Here is a 25,266-nt window from a genome sequence, read left to right as displayed (position 1 = left end):
AGAAATGTTCTCATGTTGTTTTCAAGTATCTTTGCCCCTTATTATAAAGCCAGCTCAAATCATTTTAAAAATTTGTGGGGGGTACAAATAGCTTAAAAGCAATATAATTAAATAAATAAACATACTTTGCTTTTTAATAAACATGTCAAAGTAATTAGAACTCTATTTTTGCTATATTTAGTGAATTGGTAGAATGGAGAAATGTTACAGACTTACACTAATTAAAATAATTAAAAATAAAAGACTCTATGAGGTAAGGAACCTGAGTGAATGGATGTAGTATCCCTGATGCCTATCATAGTGTTTATTTAACACACTAAAGGTACTCAAATATAATATTTATTGAATGAATGCATGAAATCTTTTTGGGTGATGCATTTGACAAAATCTCTCATATAATTAATTAAAAACTTATGAATTAAATTAATTCTAAGATCCTATTTTTAACTTTTTAAAAAAGTGATAGTTACTTATATTGATTCCCAAATCCTCTTCCTTTTTACATTCAACTTTTATTTGGGAATTAGAACATGATGAAATTAGGAATGTAAAACAAAAGACAGGCAGACTTTCTTTGCTGCTTCTTCCCTAGTTTTAAGGGGTTTTGAAGGTTTCCCTAATCACACTGATAATACTCAGATCAAAATATCATCCCAGGGACACAGTCATTTAGTTTTTTAACAGCATGAAAAACTTAGCAGTGGTCAGAAAGTTGGCATGGAGAGAAAATAAAAAATGGAGCTGTTAAGTGAAATTAGAGCTTTTCCAGAAAATAAAATGATAAGATTTGATTAATCAGCTATATATTAGTACCACATAGAGAGTTCAAAATATCACATTACCGCAAATATCGCAAAAGTATGTCACTCACAAAGAACTCTCAAGTGTGTAAGAAAATTGATTTCCTACCTGTGAACCCCTTGTCAGTACATGTAAAAACTGAATGCCAAAGAGTCTAGCCATTTCACTGGTTTTCCCAATCAGGTCCAGCTGTTCTAACATCTGGAGATTTCCACGGACACGGCTAATGTAGTGATCAACCATTTTCCATCTGTTAATAAAAGAGAATCCATGCTATGAACATTAAGGAAAAATGTGGACGCTTGAAACTAGTACTCTTTTAATTTGCCAAAACCTACACATTAAAAACGAGGATTTAACTAGGGAGTCATGATGTGAGCCATTAGCAAAATATGTAAAGGAGTTAAACATTAGAAAATTTCATATATTTCAAAGGCATAAAACCCAGTGAAAATACACCAACTTTAAAGTAGTACTTGTAAGGATAATTATTCTCAGTATTTTGCTTGTTGTAACTCTATTTTTATTATAAGAAATTAACACTTTCTTAGGTGCTACTGCTGTTTCTATAGGTTTTTAAATAATACAATTATAATGCACTGTCTCTATAGGTTTTTAAACAATGTGGAGGCTTTGGGTTATCACTACCAATACCAGCCTAAAAGCATGCCTACTAACTGTTCATGGGAAGAAACACAGTAATTTGGTGATGATTTAGGAAAATAATGAGATTATACCTGGGGTAAATGTATGTCAAATCAGTATTTTCTGTGAACACACAAATATTCTGTTCTTTGTGATTTAAATCTTTACATAAATTAGTCTCTTTACCCTGCCTTTGTTGTTAAAAATCAAACAACAACAACAAAAAATCAAACAACAACAAAAAACCTTCCACCAAAGCCAGGAACAAAAGTTTTTTTTTTTTTAAGATTTTATTTATTTATTTGACAGATGGAGATCACAAGTAGGAAGAGAAGTAGGCAGAGAGGAGGAAGCAGGCTCCCTAGGAACAAAAGTTTTGACTGAGTATTAAAAGGTAAAAATGATCTAAAGGTATATTAAAAAGAATAAACTTCATTCATTTAATGAAAGTAAGGTTCAAATATTTTGCAACCTTTAATACATGGCTTTTAGAACAATACAGTCATATAACTGTTCAATAAAAAAAGTCTTAAAAGTCATGATACATGGCTAATACAGAAATACTGGAAAATGAACATGAAAAGGAGGAAAAAATTCACCCTATAATAAAAAAGACTGATAATAACAAGTATTAGAGAGGGTATGGAGAAACTAGAACCCTTATATACTGCTGGTGGGAATGTAAAATAGTGCGGTTGCACTGGCAAACAGTCTGGCAGTTCCTCAAACTGTTAAACATAGAGTTACCATAGAATTCACTGATTCCCCTCCTCAGTATATAACAAAAACCTGTCTTAAAAATTTTATATTCGGGCGCCTGGGTGGCTCAGTGGGTTAAGCCGCTGCCTTCAGCTCAGGTCATGATCTCGGGGTCCTGGGATCGAGTCCCGCATCGGGCTCTCTGCTCAGCAGGGAGCCTGCTTCCTCCTCTCTCTCCCTCTGCCTGCCTCTCTGCCTACTTGTGATCTCTCTCTGTCAAATAAATAAATAAAATCTTTAAAAAAAATTTTATATTCAATTTTTAAATAGACAAAAAGAAATGTTCTGTAAGTTGCATTTCTAACAATATATTGTGACTATTTCCCCATACTTATATATTTTTATATCTATTGAATATACCATTACAATTATAACATAATTCAATGGCTCTGTTATTGAGTATCTTTTATTACTATAAGAAATGCTGTGATTAACATCTTCATAGCTAGGTCTATGAACTGATGCTGAAATATTTCCAAATAAAATATATATTAAAAAAAGATATATTCCTAGATTTGGTCAAAAGGTCTGTTATGGTTTAGTTTTTAATATGTAGTACATACTGCTTTCCAAAAGGCTTTAATAAATTACATTCAAGCTAATGATGATAAAGTGCTTGTTTTCTTTGCATCTTTGCCAACATTGGGGATTATAATATTTAAGTGACTACTAGTTTGACAGGTAAAAAATTCTATCACATTTTAATGTATTTTTTAGACTGTCAAGGTAATAATACTGTATAATATGTATATTAATATGTAATAATCATGTAAGTGCTTCATTATGGTCAGTTTCTGGATATTTATCTTCCTTTGTATGGAGTATCTTTGCCTGGTTCCTCATTTTCCTCAACTCTCCATGCTGGTGTCCCACATTAGACAAAGCAGGCACTTCTCCCAGTCATGGACTAGCCTCATATAGGTGGTCTCCACCACTCATTCCAGCCAGAGATTCTGGGGGCCTTTACCAACTCATTCACTTTCCAGGTAGAAGCGGGCAGTTGTGGTTTGTTTACCTACTCTCTGTCGAGCAGAAGGTGGCGTTATGGTGTCTGATAGTCCAAACCACTGTCTTTTTTCTCCTCTAGGCAGCCAAACTATGTTGAACCTGTCAGAGCTCCAAGACTGGAAAGACAGACGGCAGTTCTCTGTGTAGCTGTGCAGGAGTTAGGGTACTGGATGCACGGATCTCTTTCTCTCTCCAGGGGTAAGCTGAGAGGTGGTATTTGTCATCCACTCACTTTGTGCTAAGCAGGGGAGGAGGATCTATGGCATCTATCAGCCCATACCACCATCTCCATTTGGCTCTGCAGCTAGACTGGTGAACTTGTCAGAGCCCCTTTGGAAAAGTTGGGGTGCCGATATGGGAACCAACCCTTCTTCTTCTGTAGGAGCAGAGAGCTGGGGACCAATTGTGACCATATGGCTCGGAGCCAGAGGCAGGGACTCTGGTAAGAGGGTGTCTTAAATCTCCCTCCAGCTTTGGTGATTCTGGTTCAGCATTCATCCAGGGCACAGGAGTCTTTCAATTAGTTTCTGGATTTCTCACAAAGGGAGTTTGTCTGTGAATTGTTGCTGAATCAGTGTGTTTATAGGGGAAAGAGGATCTAGGGCTTCCCACTCCACCATCTTCCTGACGTCACTCCTTATCTTTCCTGACATTTTGAAAGTATTTAAAAAGTGGACTTTTTAAATTAAAAGAGCAATCTTTTAAAATAAGATCACCTTCACAGGGCACCTGGGTGGATCATCGGTTAAATGACCTATTCTTTGTTTCAGCTCAGGTTGCGATCTCAGGGCCATGAGATCAAGCCCTGTGTTGGGCTCCATGCTTAGCTCAGAGTCTGCTTGGAACTCTCTCTCTCTCACTGCCCTTCTACTCCTCCTTCCTGCTTGCTCTCTCTCTCTAAAATAAATAAATACATCTTTAAAAGAAGAAAATAAGATCACCTTCAATCCTACTTTCTAGTCCTATTTGGGTCGCCACAATGGTATAAAAAGAGAATGGAATTACATTGTGGTCTTTATTTTTTTTATTAACATATACAATGTATTATTTGTTTCAGGGGTACAGTTCTGTGATTCATCAGTCTTACACAATTCACAGCGCTCCCCATAGTAAATACTCTCCCCAATGTCTCCCACCCTCCTCCCCTCCAGCAACCCTCAGTTTGTTTCCTGAGATTAAGAGTCTCTTATGGTTTGTCTCCCTCTCTGGTTTCATCTTGCTTCATTTTTCCCTCCCTTCCCCTATGATCCTCTGTCTCATTTCTCCAATTCTTCACATCATTGAGGTCATATGATAATTGTCTTTCTCTGTTTGACTTATTTCGCTTAGCATAGTACCCTCTAGTTCCATCCATGTCATTGCAAATGGCAAGATTTCATTTTTTTCAATGGCTGCATAATATTCCATTGTGTATATATATATACCATAACTTCTTTATCCATTTATCTGACGATGGACATCTAGGCTCTTTCCATAGTTTGGCTATTGTGACATTGCTGCTATAAACATTTGGCTGCATGTGACATTGTGATCTTTAAAAAAATAATGTGACGAAGTAGAACTTTGTTAGGTAATTTTGTTGTTAAAGAATTATGCCATTCTCTTGGGGCGCTTAGGTCATGATCTCAGGGTCCTGAGATCGAGCCCTGGATCGGGCTCTCTGCTCAGCGGGGAGCCTGCTTCCTCCTCTCTCTCTGTCTGCCTCTCTGCCTACTTGTGATCTCTGTCTGTCAAATAAATAAATAAATACTCTTAATAAAAAAGAATTATGCCATTCTCCTAATACTTTGGGAAACTCAAGTATAATAAGCAAATACAAGTTTTTATTTTTACCTATTTGTTAAATATTTTATTTATTTGAGAGCGAGAGAGTGAAAGAGGGAGCGGTCACAAGCAGCGGGGGGGGGTGTGGGGGTGGGAGAAGGGTGAGTTGAGGGAGAAGCGGAGAGCCTAATGTGGGACTCCATCCCAGGACCCTCAGATCATGACCTAAGCCAAAGGCAGACGCTTAACTGATTGGGCCACCCAGGCACCCAAGCACAAGTTTTTATTTGGGGAAGAGGGAGGGAAATATAAAGTATAAGCTACTCATGATAGGCCTGGGTAGGTGCTGAATGGATGAACTTAGAGCATCTTGAGGGCACAGGGTATTTTCTGGGATAGGGCATCTAAGAAGAAAGTGACAAAAAGAATTAAGAAGTCTAAATAAAAACTCAGTTACTCTGAACTTTTTTCTTTGGATTGGTTCTACATCCAGGAAATGAAGAAAAAAATTCTGAATATTATCTTCTTGAGCAACATAACCTTCTGCTACCAACATATAGCTCCTACCTCAGAAACTGGCATAGTATTCCAAACTATTGCTTGGAAAGCAGATAAAATAAGAACACTACTATGAGTTCCCTAGATCATGAATATTAGGGATTAGGAAGGTTTTATAAGCCGGCTGAAGAATCTAAACATGGTATGGAAAAATACATTCTAACAACATAACTCTGAGAACTTAACTCATTTATATAAATCAAGGGCTTTCAGGAGACCAAATGTGAATTTACAAAAACAAAATGATAATAATCAGGGCTCCCTCATACTTTACAAACAGATTTAATACAAGAAATTCTTGACTAGCAAATTCCTTTAATTTCCGAGGCAATTTATAAAAAATGTGTCTATTTACTTAAAACACTGTAGAAAGAAAGTGCAAATTATTATTTTTTTAGCAAATGCAAATAATTCACTTAAATTTAAAAATAAAATTGTGTGATCTTCCAAAGTGTCTCCAAAGAAAATCTCTCCACGTAAAACAAGCCATCTAACATAAATGGTCTAATGACTAGTTCAAGTCCTTTATGTAGTATGTTAGGTCCAGCTCTCTATTTCACCTCGCGAAAGCAATTACTTATCCTAGATAATGCCTAATTAGAGGTAGCAAAATATGCATTTAATGCATTTTAGGGCTCATAAATAAACCACCAAATGTAGCTTTCAATGTTAAGTTTAATACTATTATTAAAAGTTTGAGTCTGGGATGTCTGCGTGGTTCAGCGGATTGAGCATCTGATTCTTGGTTTCGGCTCAGGTCATGATCTCCGGTCGTGAGATCAAGCTCTGCATTGGGCTCCACGCTCAATGGGGAGTCAGCTTGAGATTCTCTCTCACCCTCTGTTCATGACCCCGCTTGTGCACGCACACACTCTAATAAATTAATCTTTTTTTTTAAAAGATTTTATTTATTTTTTTATTTGACAGAGAAAGAGACAGAGATCACAAGCAGGCAGAGAGGCAGCCAGAGGCAGAGAGAGAAGCAGGCTCCCCACTGAGCAAGGAGCCCAATGTGGGGCCTGATCCCAGGACCCTGAGATCACGATCTGAGCTGAAGGCAGTGACTCAACCCACTGCGCCACCCAGGTGCCCCTCTAATAAAGAAATCTTTAAAAAATAAAAGCTTTAAAAAATAAAAATAAAAGCTTCATTTTATTTATTGATAACTTCTAAACTTCTATTTCTGTAAGCCTTTGATCATAAGCTTAGTGCTTTCTGTGACTTCACACTTCACTTCCTTTAGATTCTTCAGAAGAGATCAGAGATGACATGCTCAGAAAGCAGTTTGCCCAAATATTTCAAATTGTTTTTGAGGCTACATTTCCATCCTCACCATCATGTGGCCTTACAATTCAATAAGCAGAACTTCATTCATTTCAAACTCTGGACATATTAATTTCAGGACTTTTTTTTAATATATAGCTATTTTCTAAGCTTATTACTCCTGTTTTACCTTCAACTTAAAGAAAAGTGGAGGTGGGAACTTTCACTTCTGACAATGATGGAATAAATGGCACTGGACTAGCTTTCCTGCTTTGATAAACCGGGCAAAGAACGACAGGCAATGGAAGACTGTGCTAGTGAACCCCAGCCCATGTGGAGATAATTCTAATTATGCTAGAATTTAAGTAGTCTGTCTTGCTAAGCTGAGGAGGCGAAGATCAGAGTTCAGGCAGTTCATAGCTAGAAACTGAGGGACCGAGTGTCTGTGCAAGTGGCAAAGGTTAGCAGTCAGAAATACAGATGGGGGTTTCTTGTGAGTAGCTGGCCCAGGGCTGTGCTGAAAATGAGGAAGATGAAACCAAGTGATGCTTACTACAAAGCAGCCGCTGTGAGCTTGGGTTTGGAACAAAACTATTCAGGCCGTGCTCAGGTTGGAGGCCCAGCAATACTAGAGAGGAGAGACCTCATTATCCCTTTATTAATAAGGTGGGCATCCACCTGGGAGTCCAGAAAAACCATGCCTTAGGAGGCCTTTGCCCTAGATAAAGTCCTACTCCAGACAAACCTAAAACCAAGCACTAGCAATATGCAAATGAAACGGTTTGGAGACTGAATCCTGCCAAGTTTGAGGGGCGTAGAAAACACTTTGGCTTACCAGAGAATCACCTTAACAAAGCATAAAAACCAGGTTTACGGAAGTTCAAGGTGATTGGCCAATAACTGAATTACAACTTGAACAAAAATAAACACACTTCGGGTGCCTGGGTGGCTCAGTGGTTTGGGCCTCTGCCTTCGGCTCAGGTCATGATCCCAGGGTCCTGGGATCGAGTCCCGCATTCGGGCTCTCTGCTCAGTGGGGAGCCTGTTTCTCCACCTCTCTCTCTGTCTGCCTACTTGTGATCTCTCTCTCTGTAAAATAAATAAATAAAATCTTTTTAAAAAAATAAATAAATAAACACGCTTCACAGGAAGATAACAAAAATCCAGATTGTGTACAAGAAAATATCAACAACAGCCATTATATAATCATGCAAAGAAATAAACAAAAAATATAACCCATAAGACTGATGAACCATAGGCCTGTACCTCTGAAACCAACAATAAATTATGTTAATTATAGAAATTAAATTTTAAAAATGTTTTTTTTTTTTTAAAGATTTTATTTATTTGACAGACAGAGATCACAAGTAGGCAGAGAGGCAGGCAGAGAGAGAGAGAGAGAGGAGGAAGCAGGCTCCTTGTGGAGCAGAGAGCCCGATGCGGGGCTCGATCCCAGGACCCTGGGATCATGACCTGAGCCAAAGCAGAGGCTTTAACCCACTGAGCCACCAAGGCGCCCCAAATTTTAAAAATGTTTTAAAAAAATATGACCCAGTTAAGAAAAAAAGCAGTTAAACAGAAACTAATACCGAGATAGCCAGATGTTGAATTTAGTAACTACTATAGATATGTTCAGGAATCTAAGGAAAAAAATATTTAAAAGATTAAAAGAAATATAGTCTTAATGCGCAAATAGACAGGGTAACAAAATATGGAAACTATAAAAAGAAAGAACCAAATGAGAATTTGGGAACTAAAAATATAAAAACTGAAATATAAAACGTATTGGCTGGCCTTAACAGCAGATCGGTGATGACAGAAGGAAGTTAGTGAAGCTAAAGATAGGTGGTTAGAGAAAACACTGAAGAAAAATGCACAGAGCCTCAAAGATCTGTGGGACACTGTCAAATAGTTTAATACACATGTAATTTGGAGTCTTAGAAAGAAAAGAGTAAGTGGGGGGCCGAAAAAAATATTTAAATAGCCAAAAATTTCCGAAATTTGATGAAAAACATCAATTTAAAGATCCAGGAAGCATAGCAAACACCAAGAAAGTTATATAAATTCTTAAAAATCCACATTTATGAATATCATAGTGAAATTACTGAGAAGTAAAGGTAAAGAGAAAAACCTTGAAAGCAACCAGGAAAAAAAAAATCACAGAATTCTGTTTCAGATAAAGAAAGCTGCAGAAGGACATCACTCCAGTCTAACAATTATAAAGAGCTCAATAATCTACGAAATCATGTTTTCTTGAGGCCATTAGAAAGTTGAGGTTACAAGAGAACCAGGTGAATTAAAATTTACAGGGTGACAAATACATCTAAAGACAGACAGGACACATAACTTACTTCATCTTTGGCAGAACACTGGCAGCACAGGCAGCACCATAAAAGCACTTAAGAGTGAAACCGTTAAAATGCTAATAAATTCTTAAGGGTCAGGGATGGGCCAACATGACAGTTTATAATTGCTGGGAACCCCAGATACCAGAGGAGTGTTTTTCCATGGGCCCCCCTCCAAGACTCAGGGCTGGGCAGGGCACAAAGGAATGAAATCCTGCATCTTCCTCTGACTTTTCTCTCCTGTGAAGCAAAGCCTTGAGCTGCTGTGGGCCTGGCAGGAAACTCTAATCCTCAGGATTTAAGCAGAGATCCACTATCTCTGGGGAAAGAAAAGATGCAAAATATGTCTGCTGCTGGGAAAGGGGTAGTTGCAAAAACTGCACCTGAAGGAAGGGCAGGCAAGCTCCCCTGTTCCAACTGTGGGTCTTGTACTAAGTAACAAGCAACAGCTGTCTACCACTGGGAAAGAGGCAGGGAACTTTTCCATCATAGATTCCAAGCAAGGAAACTGCGCTGATGAGAAAGGAATTGTACAAAGCAAAGGTCCACTGCTCTGTGGGAAGTCCAGGACTGTTGAGAAAGCCTCATCTCCAAGCCCCAGGAGAACAGGAACCTCTAAAGACTGACTCTGGATCAGGAGAGCTGAGTAATGCCCCTGCCTCCACTATAAATCTTACATACAGGAACAGTAGCAGTCAGCTATTCATGAAGTCTGACTTTGAAAAAAATGTACTGCATACACTGGAAAAACGAGGAGAATGACTATTGATTTCTCATTAGAAATGGAGGCCAGAAGTAAAGGGAGTGAAATCTTTAAAAAGGTGGAAGAAAAAAAAAATCTCAACCCCAGAATTAGACACTGAAAATACCCTTCAAATATAAGGTGTGATAAAGACATTTTCAGATAAATAAAGGCTGAGAGAATTTATTGCCAGCCAACTAGCAGCAGAACTGCCAAAGGAAACAATCAAGCAGTTTCTTAAAATATTAAACATACTAACCATGTGACCCTGCAATTCCACTTCTAGAGAAATGAAAATGTGTATTCACATACAGGCTTGCATGCAGTTTTATTCATAACAGCCTCAAATGAGAAACAACCCAATTGTCCATCAACAGGTGATCAGATAAATATATTGTGGTATATTCATACAACTGGATATCACTTAGTAATAAAAATGAACAAGTTACTGGCTTATGCAACAACATGGCTGAATCTCAAAAATTATTATGCCTTCTTGAAGGAACCCAGAGAAAAATAGGTAGATTGTAAATAATTCTATTTATATGAAGTTCTAGAACTGGCAAAACTGATCTGTAGTAATAGAAATTCAATTAGTACTTACCTGGATGCTTCAGGGACGGTAGGTTGACTATCTAGCCTGGGGTGGCGGTTACAGGGTGTATACATTTTGTAAAGTCATGGCATAATACAATTTAAATGTGTGCATTTTATTGTATGTAAGTTATACTCTAATAATACTCATTTTAACAGGGATATTATCCTCTTCAGAGTTATAAAACATTACCTGTACAGATCTGTCTTGTTATCAAACCAATCGGATAACACTCGAAAGGTAAAGAGGGGAAAACGCTGATGAAGAACATGAAAGCTCACATTTTCAAAGGTATAGTTAGTTAGAGCCACCTAAAAAAAAAACACAAAAAAACCCAACAAAACCAAGACTTCATTATAATAATGTTTGTATTTATGTGCAAATTTTGTTCTAAAAGATCTGTAATATTACTTCAAACTTTTCACGGTAGATATGAAAGCTACCTGTAAAAATGACATATATATAGTCTTCTGGGTGGAAATACTCAAAATAAGCTGATATTTAATTGGAAACAATCAGACCAGATGAGTTCAACTTGGTCATGACATACTTAGGAGATCTCAGTTTTTATCACTTTTTTTATACTCTATGCCAATACAAATACTGACAGAAGCATTTAAAAAAAACTTTTTAAAAGTTTATTTATTTTTTAAGTAATTTTTACATCCAGTGTGTGGGGCTTGAACTTGACCCTGGGATCAAGAGTTGCATACTCTTCTGACTAAGCCAGCCAGGCACCCCGGACAGAAGCATTCTTACAATATGACAGTCTTTTCAGTATCATGTCTTGAAGACATTGCCTTTAATATCTGTAGGGAAGGAAATGTCCAGACTTTTCAAATCTTTTATTACATCTTTCCTTTTTTGTTTACATAGAGAACAATGTTTATAGTTGTGTGTACAGTGGGGGTCTACAACAAGAAGCATATATTTTCAAACATTTTAACAATTTAACAACTTTTGCAAATAATTTTCAGGCTTCCACAGCTGTATTCTCACTGTGAAAGGGACTGTGAATCCCTTGCTTGCTCACGCATAAGTGTATTAAATACCATATACAGGTTTAGTATTTTTTGCCTATTAGTGACTGTTTCACTTGTAATGTTTTGGTTGAGATGTTAAATGGTGGACGAGTACTGTGGACGTTAATGTGGGAAGTAATTTTAATCGTGTAATTGGTCAGAAGGCCTAACCTGCAGTAACTACTGCTGCTTTACTTAGCAGTATCTTGTTGCTTTGTATGCATTAACTGGGTGTGAAGATTGTGGGTTTATCCAATAGGGAGCCGCAGTATTTAAATTGAACAATCTAATGTTACAACTACTTTGATGTGGCCAAATGTAGATTAAAAGCCTTAAACTAAAGTGGTGCAATTTTGTAGAACTTAGCATTAGTAGTTCAAAAAATCTTGATTGCCATGCCAAAAACCTCCCCAAATCAAAAAACCAAAACCAAAACAAAACAAAAAAAAGCAAGTTAATTTTCTGTTCTTTCTATACTCACTTTTTGGTCCATGAAGACATGCTAATTAACAGAATTCCACAGATTCAACAATGAGTGATCTAGTTAAGGTCAGGCATTCATCCTGCTTCCAAGAATTACATTGGTGTTAAGACCCAATACGTGGACATTACAGATACTTAATTTCATTCCCAAAGCAAAAGATTAAAAGGAAATGGGAGAAATGTTTCTTCATCCTCAGAATATGTAGGAAAAAGGGGCACCTGGCTGGCACAGTCTGTTAAGTGTCGGACTCTTGGTTTCAGCTCAGGTCGTGATCTCATGGGTTGTGAGCCTGAGCTCTGCCACAGGCTCCATGCTCAGCAAGGTGTCTGCTTAAAGGTTCTCTCCTACTGCCCCTCCCCACCTGGACATGCTCTCCCAAATAAATAAATCTTTTAAAAAATATATAAGAAAAAGTATGTTAATGGGAAAAGAATACTAAAATGGGTCCAGGGGCACCTGGGTGGTTCAGTGGATTAAGCCTCTGCCTTTGGCTCAGGTCATGATCTCAGGGTCCTGGGATCGAGTCCCACATCGGGCTCTCTGCTCGGCGAAGAGCCTGCTTGCCCCCTCTCTCTGCGCCTGCCTCTCTGCCTACTTGTGATAGCTCTCTCTGTCAAATAAATAAAAATCTTCAAAAGAAAAAAAGGGGGTCCAAATTCATAAAAGATACTTTATTTACCTAAATACTATCTCAGAAATACCTATGGGACACAAACAATCTAGACAATGGCAGGCATTTTCAATGGAAAATGGAATGAGGAATCTGCAGTCCTCATTTGTAGGACAACTTGGGAGGAACAATTCAAAAGCACTTCACATTTGTATATTATAATTTTAAAATATTTTCTTTTCCACTTCTGCAATCCAGCAGGTATAAAACAGGGACTGAATTTTAAAGACTAATCTGTGTATGATCCAAATTGGTCTTACTCTATCTACAATTTCTATCAACCTCCAGAACGACAGCACTGCAATTAGTATACTTGCAAGCACACACACATGCATACACAAGAGTTTTAAACTTTGGGACAAGCCTATTCTAGAATCACCAGTACAAAGCAGGTATTAACCCATTATCTTGGAAGTAAGTCACCATTTTTTCCAATAATCATTACTGGCCTGGAGTACTTCTCTCAAAAATGACTCATTTTATTATTAAATCCCTATATTTGAGTGACTCTTCTACCTGCTAATGAATATTTTCATTTGGTTGTTATTTTTATTGTTGTTTTAATTCTCATTTAGTGTTACAGAAAATGAAGCCAAGCATCTGATCTCTGGTAGTTACAAGATTACCTAACACAGAGTATATCACTTTAGACCAAATCTAAACTTTTGTTGGATACGTCTTCATTAACATAAGCAATCAAAAAAAATTGCTACAGAAAAGGTCACCTTCTTGTCCTCTAGCTCTCTCATTAGGAAAAATTTTGAAGCTTGCCACGTAAGTTGACCTATAAGGATTAATTAGCAGATTTTATAACTCAAATTAAACTTAAAATCTTAAGAAATTGGTTCCCAATATCTGAGACAGATGGCATATCTATGTTCTGGGTTGATTTTATTTTAAACAGAACAATATCACAAATTGAATTAAAACTAAACAAGAATTATAATCTTACAATACCTATTTGAGTCACTCTATTCTGAGTCTTCTTGGTGTTACAGGAGCATTAATACACTTAGCCACAATCCTAGCTTTAAGTAAAACTAAAGGAGCAAAACATGAACTCTAAAATTAAGATCTATCTTCAGAATGTTCCAATCTTTTTTTTTTTTTTTAAAGATTTTATTTATTTATTTGACACAGAGAGATTACAAGTAGGCAGAGAGGCAGGCAGAGAGAGAAGAGGAAGCAGGTTCCCCGCTGAGCAGAGAGCCCGATGCGGGACTCGATCCCAGGACCCTGAGATCATGACCTGAGCCGAAGGCAGCGGCTTAACCCACTGAGCCACCCAGGCGCCCCCAGAATGTTCCAATCTTTAGAGAGTTATTTACTCTAGAAGTTGAAGTATGGATCCAGAAATAAGTAGTAGGAGTTACTTGTTTCCAGGGGAAATCTAAATAAGCTAAATATTATATAAATGTACTACATAGATCAAAGTCAGAATTGATATAAAGAAAGTGTTACAATGCTTGTACATTTATTTATTGATAAAGGAATGGTCTGATAGAGATATAGTTACACTTCCATTCACAGCTGTAGTCAAGGTGCAAAACACAATAGTTAATCACTTCAGAAATAAACTTACTCAGAACTAGGAGAGGCAGTCAGAATTAGTGCAGGGGAACAGAGAAAAAAAAGATAAAAGAAAAATGGAAAGAGATCGTAAGTACCTGTGCCCTATATCCTCTATCACCTTATTCCCTCAGTTGTTCCTCATTACCTGAGTCTTCAGTTAAAAACTTTTTTTGATTGACCCATACTTCATATAAAGAAATGGACAATTTTAGGCAAAGAACTCATGAATTTTTATGTATATATAAAACCCATATGAAGATACAAAAAATTTCTAGGATAGGGAGCCTGGGTGGTTCAGTTAGTTAAACAACTGCCTTCAGCTCAGGTCATGATTCCAGGGTCCTGGGATAGAGCCCCGAACTGGGGTCCCTACTCAGTGGGGACCTGCTTCTTCCTCTCCCTGCCACTCCCCCTGGTTATGCTCTCTGTCAAATAAGGAAATAAAATCTTTTAAAAAAAGACCCTGGGACCCTGGAAGCCTGTCTTCAGAGAGCTTAGTATATATATTTATTTTATACATATTTATATTTAAAATGAAATATACACTAAGCTCTCTGAAGACAGACAGCATGCCTACAATGGGGTCTGAGTCTTAACCCCTTACTAGCTAATGAGGCTTTCAACATGTCACTAATCTCTGTGAGTGTCAGTTTTCTTTACTTGGAATAGTACCTCACTATTTCTGTTGTCTTATTTATGTTGCAAGTTTGTATCAAAATTTAAAGGTGACCAAGTCTGTAAAAGTGCCTTATAACTGATAAACAACATACAAATGGGAGTATACAAATAACGGGTACGTTATTCTACTTCCATATAATCTTCATTGTCCATCACGCTGTCTTATTTAAAAGCATCTGACATGCTTATTGACAAACTAAAATTGTAATAGGGAACATCAGAAACAGATTCTGATGTTGCCAGACTGAGATAATGGGAGGCGTACATGCTTGTGTGGAAAACATCTGACTTTTCTAGTGGCTCTGCTTGGAGTGTTCTCTTCTGGTTCTTTTAGACTGCTTCTTAGGATCTGATTTTCTGTCTATACCTCAAAATGTTTTCATTCACAAAAATGTCTTTTGGCTCAATCCTGATCACTCTCTCCATTCTCTTCTTGGTGAGTTCATCAACTCTCATGTGACTTCTATCTCTAATCTAGACCTTTACCTCATATTTGGGACTTTCCTTTTTACATTTTTTTTTTTTTTAAAGATTTTATTTATTTGAGAGAAAGTGAGAGGAAGCACAAGCAGGGGGAGGGACAGAGGGAGAAGCCAATTTCCTGCTAAGCAGGTAGATGGACTCTGGGCTTGATCCTGCAGGACCTGAGCAGATGGCAGCAGCTTAACAACTGAGCCACCAGGCATTCCCCTGTTAACATTCCTATTTACATTTCCCATTTACATATTTGGGACTTTGCTATCTTCACCTGGTTACCTGACTGATACCTCATGTCCTTTTTTCCCCACCTAACTGGGATCTTAAATCATCGAGGCCAGAACCCTGATAATTATTCTTGACACCTTTTCCTCTTCATCCTATTGTACATCATTTATCCTCTAAATTGTTTTTTGAATCCTTATACGACTGCCAACTTTCACTTGAGTTACGCCAATAATTTTCTCATGGATTTCCTATCTTTAAATTTGTCCTCTTCCATGCTGCCACCAGAGCTAGGTCTAAGGCCAATTTACATGTCACTGCCTCCGTCCACCTCAGCCACCCACTCCCATGATCCTACTCCAAGTTCTACCACCACCAATAATTACCCCCTCCATAATCTCAGGCATCCTATTCTCTGACCACCATCTCCCATCCTTGTAGTTCATTCCCTCTAGTACCCCAGCCTCCCTCTGCTCCTTATCTAGCTCAAATTGCACAACTGCAATCACAACCTTGCACATACCATTTCTTTCTGTGCCTCTCTCCTGCTCTGTGATTAACTAACTAATCAATTAATTATTTTTTCACAAAGCTATAACCCTTTGCGAGTTGTAGTTGAATCTAACCATCTGTAACTTACATTTGTGAATTTGAACAGAGCTGGCAGATTATCACTTTAATTTTCTGATGCAAATCTCAAGTGGGCCGTCCATGCTACCTAGCTTTTATACTGTATTTTCTTAATTAACCACTCCTGAATTCTCCTAGATAACAAAAAGTTCCTCTACTACGCTTATTCTCAGTTGAGAACTCTGACTCCTTTTTTTACTGAGAAAACTGAAAAAGTCAGAAGAGAACTTGACAAACTCTCATCGACATATCCACCTACCTACCAACATCTGCAACCATATAATCTGCCTCTCTACCTGTGAAAACAGAGGAACTGGCTATACTCCCCCCCCCAAGATTTTTATTTATTATGAGAAAGACAGAGAGTGAGCAAGGGAGAGCAAAAGCAGTGGTAAGGGCAGAGGGAGAGGGAGGAGCAGACAGACTCCCCACTGAGCAGAGAGCCCAATGCGGGGGCTCAATCCCAGCATCTGGGATCATGACCTGAGCCAAAAGCAGATGCTTGACAACTGAGTCACCCAGACTCCCCCCACAGCTATACCCTTAACTGATCTAACCCCAGGCTCAAATTTGTGGAGCAGAGATAGCAATAAATAAGTATTTGGTACTTGGCAAATTCTTGAAAGGCCTGGATTAAGGTGATATCCAGACCTCTAAACACTATCTTCTGGGCAAAGAGTCATTTATTCTTTCATTTAAGCAGTCAACAAGTATGTCATGAGTACTATTAACGAGGCACTGTGTTTGTTACTGAGGATTCAAAGTCCAGAGGGAACAGCAGTAATTTTAAGTAAAGCAGGACAGTGAAGGGGAATAGAGAGGAAATAAAAATAAGGACATCTGAATTTTTTTTTTTTTTGGACAGACAGATCACAAGTAGGCAGAGATGCAGGCAGAGAGAGAGAAAGAGGAGGAAACAGGCTCCCCGCCGAGCAGAGAGCCGGATGCGGGGCTTGATCCCAGAACCCTGGGATCATGACCTGAGCTGAAGGCAGAGGCTTTAACCCACTGAGCCACCCAGGCGCCCCAGGACATCTGAATTTTATATAAAGAAACCTAATTCCTTATGTGAAAGAATTACTGTGTGCTGGTGTCCAAAAGAACTGCAGAGGGCATGCTTAGAAAGTCAAATGTTTTATATAAATCTAGAAGAGCAAGAAAGATCATAGTGAATAATGAGTGTATAATAGAAAGTACATAGTGAGAAAGTAGTTTCAAATAGGGAAGCAACTGAAGAATACAGCTTTCTTTTAAATATAAACATCTTATCTGATATTATCCAAAGTCCAAAATCTGAGAATAGACCAATTTACAGGAGGTATCTTTTTACATTTTAATAAAAGAAATCAGGCAACTTCAAGGATGCAAATATGGTCTAAGATCTTATGATCTCACATTTTTGTTTAAAGAATTATTTCTCTGAGTGATTGCAAATAAGATCATTTGTTGAAATTTATAGTACCAAAGATCCTTATCTGGACCCCCCAAAGCCTTGACTGGAAGCTGCTATTAACTGTTTCTAAGTACTGTCTTTCCAATTTACCTTCTTAGTCTGACCCAGTTTTTTAAATAACCTTAATTCCTTCCTAAGTGTAGACTAAATTTTTCTTACTTAATAAATCAGAAAGACCAAGCTGAATTCATCTAGCATTAAGTGCAAAAATGAAATTATACAACATTCGACAAATATAACATAAAACTTTAAGACAGCTGTAGACTTTTCTAGCTACTGCTATATAGACAAAAATGAAAAAATCAAAACACATCAATAACATTAAATAGTCCTGTAGCTTTGCATTTTAGAATGTAATATTTAGTTTTGTAACTCTACTTAAGTATAACAAAAATAACACACAAAGAAGCATCAAATTACATAAGTAGGTTATACTAATACTCTATAATAACTAAGATAGTTATACCATCCTAATCTCTTATTTCCAATAAGATTTTAGATGAAGTACGTTACCTCATTTCTCATGATTCTCCAAAGATTTAGTGTAATTCGGCCAACAATATTTATTTCACTCATTGTATCTGATCCATAGTCATCTCTTTCAGGTGCAAATCTGTTCTCAATTTTGTCATCTACAGAAATGAATATAGATCGCATCAGGACTCACAGAAACCAAATTTCCAAGCAAATTATGCCAAATAAAATGAGAATAAAAATTAAAGAGAAAAATTAAAGATGAAATGTGATCATCTATTTTGTATTAGACTTAAAGAATAATCATATTTTGATTAAAACAATTTTCTTTCCTCTAAGTTATGAAAGAATTTTGGAATGTCTCTGAAAATTTTATTTCTTAAATAATAAAAATGTGTACAAACACATATTAAAAAAAAACACTTTCACTTGAAATTTGGGAATTTCTGGTGCTATTCTTATGACACCTAACACTACAGCATTTCTTTGGTGTTAGGATGAATATGTTTATTCTTACACTGGTCATTTCCTGGAAAACATGGTAGCATTTTTTTTTAAGATTTTATTTATTTGACAGACAAAGATCACAAGTAGGCAGAGGGAGAGAGAGGAGGAAACAGGCTCCCTGCTGAGCAGAGAGCCCAATACGGGGCTCGATCCCAGGACCCTGAGATCATGACCTGAGCCGAAGGCAGAGGCTTTAACCCACTGAGCCCCTAGGTACCCCAACATGGTAGCAATTTTAACCTGAACAACTCTCTGAAAATTTGACATCAATTAATGATGTTCTTATTCAGAATGAAAATTCTAACTTTGTATGGACAACTAGATGAAAAATAGAGTTTTGAGTCTAGTTTCTTGGGTGATGATTTTAACTAGAATAGAAATTAAAGTATGTTTCTCTTATATAACACTGGGTATATACAAATGTTATTAATTAGAGGATCTGGAATAATATATATATTTACCATATGTGGAATGTCTATTATGTCCTAAGAACTTTATTATTCTATTTTAACCTAGCCACTTCATCATGCTAGCATAATTTCCATTTTGCATCGTAGTAAATTCTATTCAGAAATGGTATTATCTTGGCTCAGGTCACATAGTAACAGAACCAGTACAGTAAACCAGGGTTACCTGATTCCAGAGACCATGTACATACACTCATCCCTCTTTATTTTTTTTAAAGATTTTATTTATTTGACAGAAAGAGAGCGAGCGAGAGCGGGCACAAACACGTGGAGCAGCAGGCAGAGGGAGAAGGAGAAGCAGGCTATCCACTGAGCAGAGAGCTGGATGTGGGGTCCAGGACTCTGGGATCATGACCTGAGCCGAAGACAGATGCTTAACTGACTGAGCCACCCAGGTGTCCCCCTTTTCTTTATTTCAAAAAATGATGTTTAAAAGTTTATTTCATTTAACATTTACATAATGTTTACTATATTCTTAGGCACTGTTCTTAGCACTTCACAATTGCTATATGAGAGAAGTTTTACTATCACCCGCATTTTGCAGATGAACAAAGTGAAGTATAAACAGGTTAAGTAACATGTTTGACATCACAAAGTTAGGGAGCAGGAGAGCCAGAATTTGAACCCTGGCTATCTTTGTGCAGACTCTATACTCTTTATACTGCCCCCTAACTGTTCCCTCTCTATTGTACCATGTTGCCTCATAAAAATGGGTTTGACAGTGTTCTAAAAAGGCCAGGGCTGGCTCAGCTGGTACAGCATGTAACTCTTGATCTCAGGGTTGTTGTGTTCAAACCCCATGTTGGTGTGCAACCTACGTAAGGATAAATAAATAAATAAATGGTCAAGAGCTTCATTCACTTCTCTTAAAAAAAAACAACAACACAAAAAACTTATTTTAGAAGAGCACACATGAGAGTGGAGACAGAGGCAGACAGAGAGGGAAAGAGAGAATCCTCAAGCAGACTCCCTGTTGAGCAAGGAGCCTGACATGGGGCTTGGTTTTAGGACCCCGAGTTCATAACATGAGCTGAAATCAAGAGTCCACCACTCAGCCAACTGAGCCATCCAGGTGCCCCTTATTCACTTTTCTGATCTGAAGTCATATACCTTACCTATTACAGCTAATTAAAATAATTAACGAACAGACCTGAATACTCATGTTGCTGCTCCTGAATATTCAGAAACCTATCCCAAATGAAATGTTGAAAAAATTGAATTATAGCACTCAAGGGACACAGGAGCTAAGAAAAACTTGTGCAATAAAAAACTAAAATTATCTTTGCCTTTTTATTCCAAGCTTTTTGTGAAGATCAAAATATTTACTGTTCTTAAATCTTCTAGTTTCAGCCTTTCCCTTTAAAGTTACTACACTTAAGACATTGTACTGAAGTCATAACCTCTCCTAGGAGTTCTCTTGATTAGTTTTCACCAATAAACCCAAAGCATATACTCTTTTGTCCTAGTCAGACTTGTGACTTTAAAACCAAGTTATTAAAAATGTTGTAGTTACTAAGAAAAACAAAATTCTGAGAAGTGCTTTATAAAGTTGTTATTATTGCTCCCCTCCTTCAAACAGAATCAGATTATGGAAAACAAGTCTTCAAAATTCATGCAAGTTTTCAGCCTGATACCTTACTAAATAAAAATCAATAGCTGGTGTCCCTATATCATCTTCTCCTTCCTTATAACCAAAAGGATAAAACTTAGAACCAGACAAAATAAAATTCTGGTACATCAACCAAAGAAATGTGTTTCATAATGATTATGAGGAAGACTATCTCATAATATAGAAAAATACTTATAAGATGCTACCTTCTTGTGAAGGAAGCATAACAAAAATGGGATATACGTATGATTAAAGTTATATAAAAAGAGACCGAGATATACACATGCAAAATGACTGAAGGGGGGGAAAAAAAAACCCAAATACATTAATAGCCTATATAGCAGTGAGATGGGAGTATTTTTTTCTTTTACTTTTCTTGATTTTTGGATTTGTCCATAATGGAGTTACACTATATCTAGAACTTACACAATTTAGTATTAAAAATTAGAATAGTACTGTTTAAACATCTTGTCTTTATTTACTTTGTAATTTGCTCTGTTGTTGAACCATAAAATATTCACAGTGCTTCATACCTGGCACCCGAGAGATCATCTGACATAAGTCAACACTTAAGGCAGCAGCCCTTTGTAAGAGGTAACCCCAGGAATGCATCTGAATCTCATATCCTAGCAGAATATCAGGATCGTACCTAAAAGGAATGAAAAAATTATTCAAGGACCACACATTTGAACCTTTACTCAAAAGAATGGGTTCTTCCCATTATGTCTTCTCGGATGGAGACATGGTACCTAAATAATTTCTATACAGTAAGGAATAGGGTGCTTAGGGTTCCTGATTTGAAGCACTTTTGTAAAGTAATCATAGTTTTTACTATTTATTTGATATGACCTAGGAAAGACGTGGATAGAAACTAGGGTGCGAGGAAGAAAAAAAAAAAACAGGCGGGAGAGAGGCATTACCACTTAAGTTTTAAGAGTGAGCATATGACTGAGACTATCATGGGGGCAGGGTGAGATATGAAGGCATGCATGGATACCATTCTGAAAAATATCACCCCACAGATCATTTTATTGCCACTACTAACCTATTCTGTCTCTAAAGGGTTTTAATGTTGAGAAAGAAAATGAAAATGTCTTCCTTTTCCCACTTAATTTTAGCAATGATTTGGTCCTCATGTGAAGTAAGGCCTCAGTAATGACAAGTTTGTCCTCTAAACTTAAGAGAAGGTGACTCAGTTAATGGAACACTGAAATATTAATAGGGGTGAGATTAATGTGGGGAAGCTAAGCATTAGAAACTAGGAGAAAAATGCACTCACTACAGCCACACAGTTGCAATGGTTAAGACTGAACCAACAACGTGCATTCACAGCCTCTTTGTGGCTCCTTTAGTACATTCAGGTGACCACCATAGAAGAACGTTTGGTGATAGCAGAAGGGAAAATAAACTTGAAGATTTACCTCAGTGAGAAAGTTGTGTAAGATAGAGAGCAAATTATCATAGTCACAATTTGAGAACAAAAACTTAGAAACTACAATAATGCTCCAAATTACAAATTGGGTTGAAATTTCTGAGAAAGTCACTTAATTTAAGGACCACCTACTGATTAATTTAATAGAACAGCCAAATGGATCTTTTCAAAAACCTATAAAAAGGTGTTTTCTTGGTAGAAAGTGCCACATGGCTGGTAATTTTAAGACACTCATGCTTTACCGAATAAGCTAGTCGGGCACATGGCTGGTAATTTTAGAAGAGCAGGGGTTAGGCATGAGCGTGGGGAAGGAAAAGAAATCAAGGGATTATGCAACAATGAGGCAAATACTTAAGTCTCAGAGGCTAAAAGGGTAGACTAATACCTAAACAAAAAGTCCAGAAAGATCCTAGGGCACACAAGAAAAGAGAGGTCTCCCAACACTCTTCCTGCTCATTTGTCTTCTAACATAACATCTAATATGTTAACATATCTTTGTTGATAGCAATTTCATCAATTCTTTCATTAAGGTAAAACTCTTTTCAGGGCAGTTATCTGAGTGACAAGTGCATCACCCCTAAAACTATGTATTGTCTAAATTTGAGAAACTGGGGTAGAAATATTCTATCAAGTGGCTCTAGGGATTATCAGGGATGGGAGATTTGAAGGATTCCCATGCACTTAAGAAAGAACGGATGCAGTCAACTGCTTTAGTACCAAGAATAACTCAGAATAGGAATTACAGCGCACCACAGTTGATTTTTATTTCTAAGCACAGGTACGTGAAGAGGATGCCAGATGGTTACAGAGCCCTTCTTTGATAAATCCTATAAAGACAGTTCTGACTTCTTTATCTGAATTTCTCTGATTCATAAAACATCTTATCACTGCAAGAATTATTATTCCAATAAGCTACTCTGCTGTGTTGTGGCACCTGACTAATAGAGTTGGTTAAATACACTTACTTTTTGATGTTTTAAAAAATATTTTTATTTATTTTTAAAAAGATTTTATTTGTCAGAGAGAGAGAGAGAGAGAGAGCGCGCACACACAAGCAGGGAGAGCGGCAGACAGAGGGAGAAGCAGGCTCCAGAGGGGAGCCTGATGCAGGACTCAACCCCAGGACCCTGGGTCATGACACTTAATCAACTGAGCCACCCAGGCATCCCGAAAATATATTTCTTTTTAAAAAGTTGCCTTTTATTAATCGCTACTGCTCAGAGATTGAAAAAAAAAAGTTATTCTGTGCTTCTTTTAATTGAGTAAATAGATTTTATTCCCTTAGAAGAACTGGGTATTGTTTTAATATTTTTCAGATCTATTATGTATTATTTTTTTGACCTACAAGCCATTTTGTCTTAAGAGACTCTTAAAGTTATAAAACCATGCCTCAAGTTCAAAATCTCAAGGATTTCATTTCTTCTGTGAAAACATTTGGTCACAATAACAAAATCTTTGTAACTTGTTCTTCAATTTTGGTGAATTTTATTACTTTATTTGGTTTCTGAAAGTTATGGAAAGAACAAGGTTGGGTGGATGGGACTGGTGATGAAGGAAAAAACAACTCGAAAAAACGCAAGCAGCAGCAGAAATACGAAAACAACTTATTTGCTTAGGCAGAAAAAAAAAAGCTGCTTCTCAACTAAAACTTTAAATAACCCATTAATATCTGGACACAAGAGAGATGGGGGGGTTCTAACTAGGGCAATGGCAATCGGTGGGGATGGGGGAAAGGAATGATTTTGAAACATAATTCTGAGGTTATATGGATAAAATGTAATATATGGATGGAGGGAAGAGAAAAAGGAAGAAATCAAAGCTTATATTTAAGTTAGGGAGGCTGGGAAAAATGTAAAATTATTAATAGCTCAAGGAAATATAGAAAGAGAAATGACAAAACAATGCATTTGGTTTAACTTTTTATTTTTTATTTTTATTTATTTTTTTTAAGATTTTATTTATTTATTTGAGAGAGAGAGACAGTGAGAGAGAACATGAGCGAGGAGAAGGTCAGAGGGAGAAGCAGATTTCCCATGGAGCTGGGAGCCTGATGTGGGACTCGATCCCGGGATTCCAGGATCATGACCTGAGCCGAAGGCAGTCATCCAACCAACTGAGCCACCCAGGCGCCCTGGTTTAACTTTTTAAATATCACTTCCTACTACTTTTTATGTTTTCCATCTGAGGATGTAAATATTAAGAATGAATAAAGACAGACAATAAAACTCTGAAAGTATGTACCTGTATTTTATTCAATTTTTATTTGGAACCTAGCACTATACCTTACACTCACAGCAAACATTTATGTATTGACCAGGTTAAAAGTTTTACATACATTATCTCATTTAACTTTCTTCTTTTTGGCGGGGGGAGGGTGGTGTGGGGAGGAGACGGACAAGAGGGAGCTAGAGATCTTAAGCAGGCTCCAGGCCCAGTACAGAGTCCAACGCAGGGTCAGTCTCACAACCCTGAGATCATGATCTGAGCTGAAATCAAGACTCGGCTACTTAACTGAATGAGCCACCGAGGTGTCCGTCATTTAACTTATACTTACCACCTATTTTATAAATGAGGAAGCTAAAGCTTAGAGAGATAAGTACTTGCTCAAGACAAAAATACAGAGGCAACATGGATGGAGCTAGGGTATAATGCTAAGTGAAATAAATCAGTCAGAGAAAGACAAATACCATATGACTTCACTCATATGTTGACTTTAAGAAACAAAACAAACAAGCAAAAGGTCAGTGGGGGGGAGGGGAGAGAGACAGACAAACCACGAAACAGCCTCTTAGCTATAGAGAACACACTGATGGTTACCAGAGAGGAGGTGGGTGAGGGGGATGGGTGAAACAGATGATGTGGATTAAGGGATGCACTTGCTCTGATGAGTACCAGGTGTTGTACCGAAGTGTAGAATCACTATATGGTACACCTGAAACTAATATAACACTGTATGTTAATTAACTGGAATAAAAATTAAAACCTGTCCTTCAAGTAACATCTTTCATTAAGATACACATGTTTAAAATATAAATGTAGAAGCATATAATAAAAGCCATTTTCTTAAAAAAAAAAAAATTACAGAG

At 37.2% G+C, this 25,266-nt stretch overlaps 1 protein-coding gene across 4 annotated transcripts in view; it reads right to left on the bottom strand.

The window, feature by feature from the left end:
* REV3L (REV3 like, DNA directed polymerase zeta catalytic subunit) overlaps positions 1–25,266 on the bottom strand; it is a 182,608-nt gene that overhangs the window by 35,217 nt on the left and 122,125 nt on the right. For all 4 annotated transcript variants that reach the window (XM_044244365.1, XM_044244369.1, XM_044244374.1 and 1 more), the window contains exons 19-22: positions 21,282–21,397; positions 18,205–18,323; positions 10,673–10,791; positions 910–1,051 (exon numbers count right to left, since the gene is read on the bottom strand). In XM_044244365.1, the coding sequence (XP_044100300.1) occupies positions 910–1,051; positions 10,673–10,791; positions 18,205–18,323; positions 21,282–21,397 (496 nt within the window). The remainder of the gene's footprint in view (positions 1–909; positions 1,052–10,672; positions 10,792–18,204; positions 18,324–21,281; positions 21,398–25,266) is intronic.

The sequence above is a fragment of the Neovison vison genome, chromosome 1 (genome assembly GCF_020171115.1).
Source record: "Neovison vison isolate M4711 chromosome 1, ASM_NN_V1, whole genome shotgun sequence".
NCBI classification, from domain to species: domain Eukaryota; kingdom Metazoa; phylum Chordata; class Mammalia; order Carnivora; family Mustelidae; genus Neogale; species Neogale vison.
This window is presented reverse-complemented; position numbering and strand designations above follow the sequence as displayed.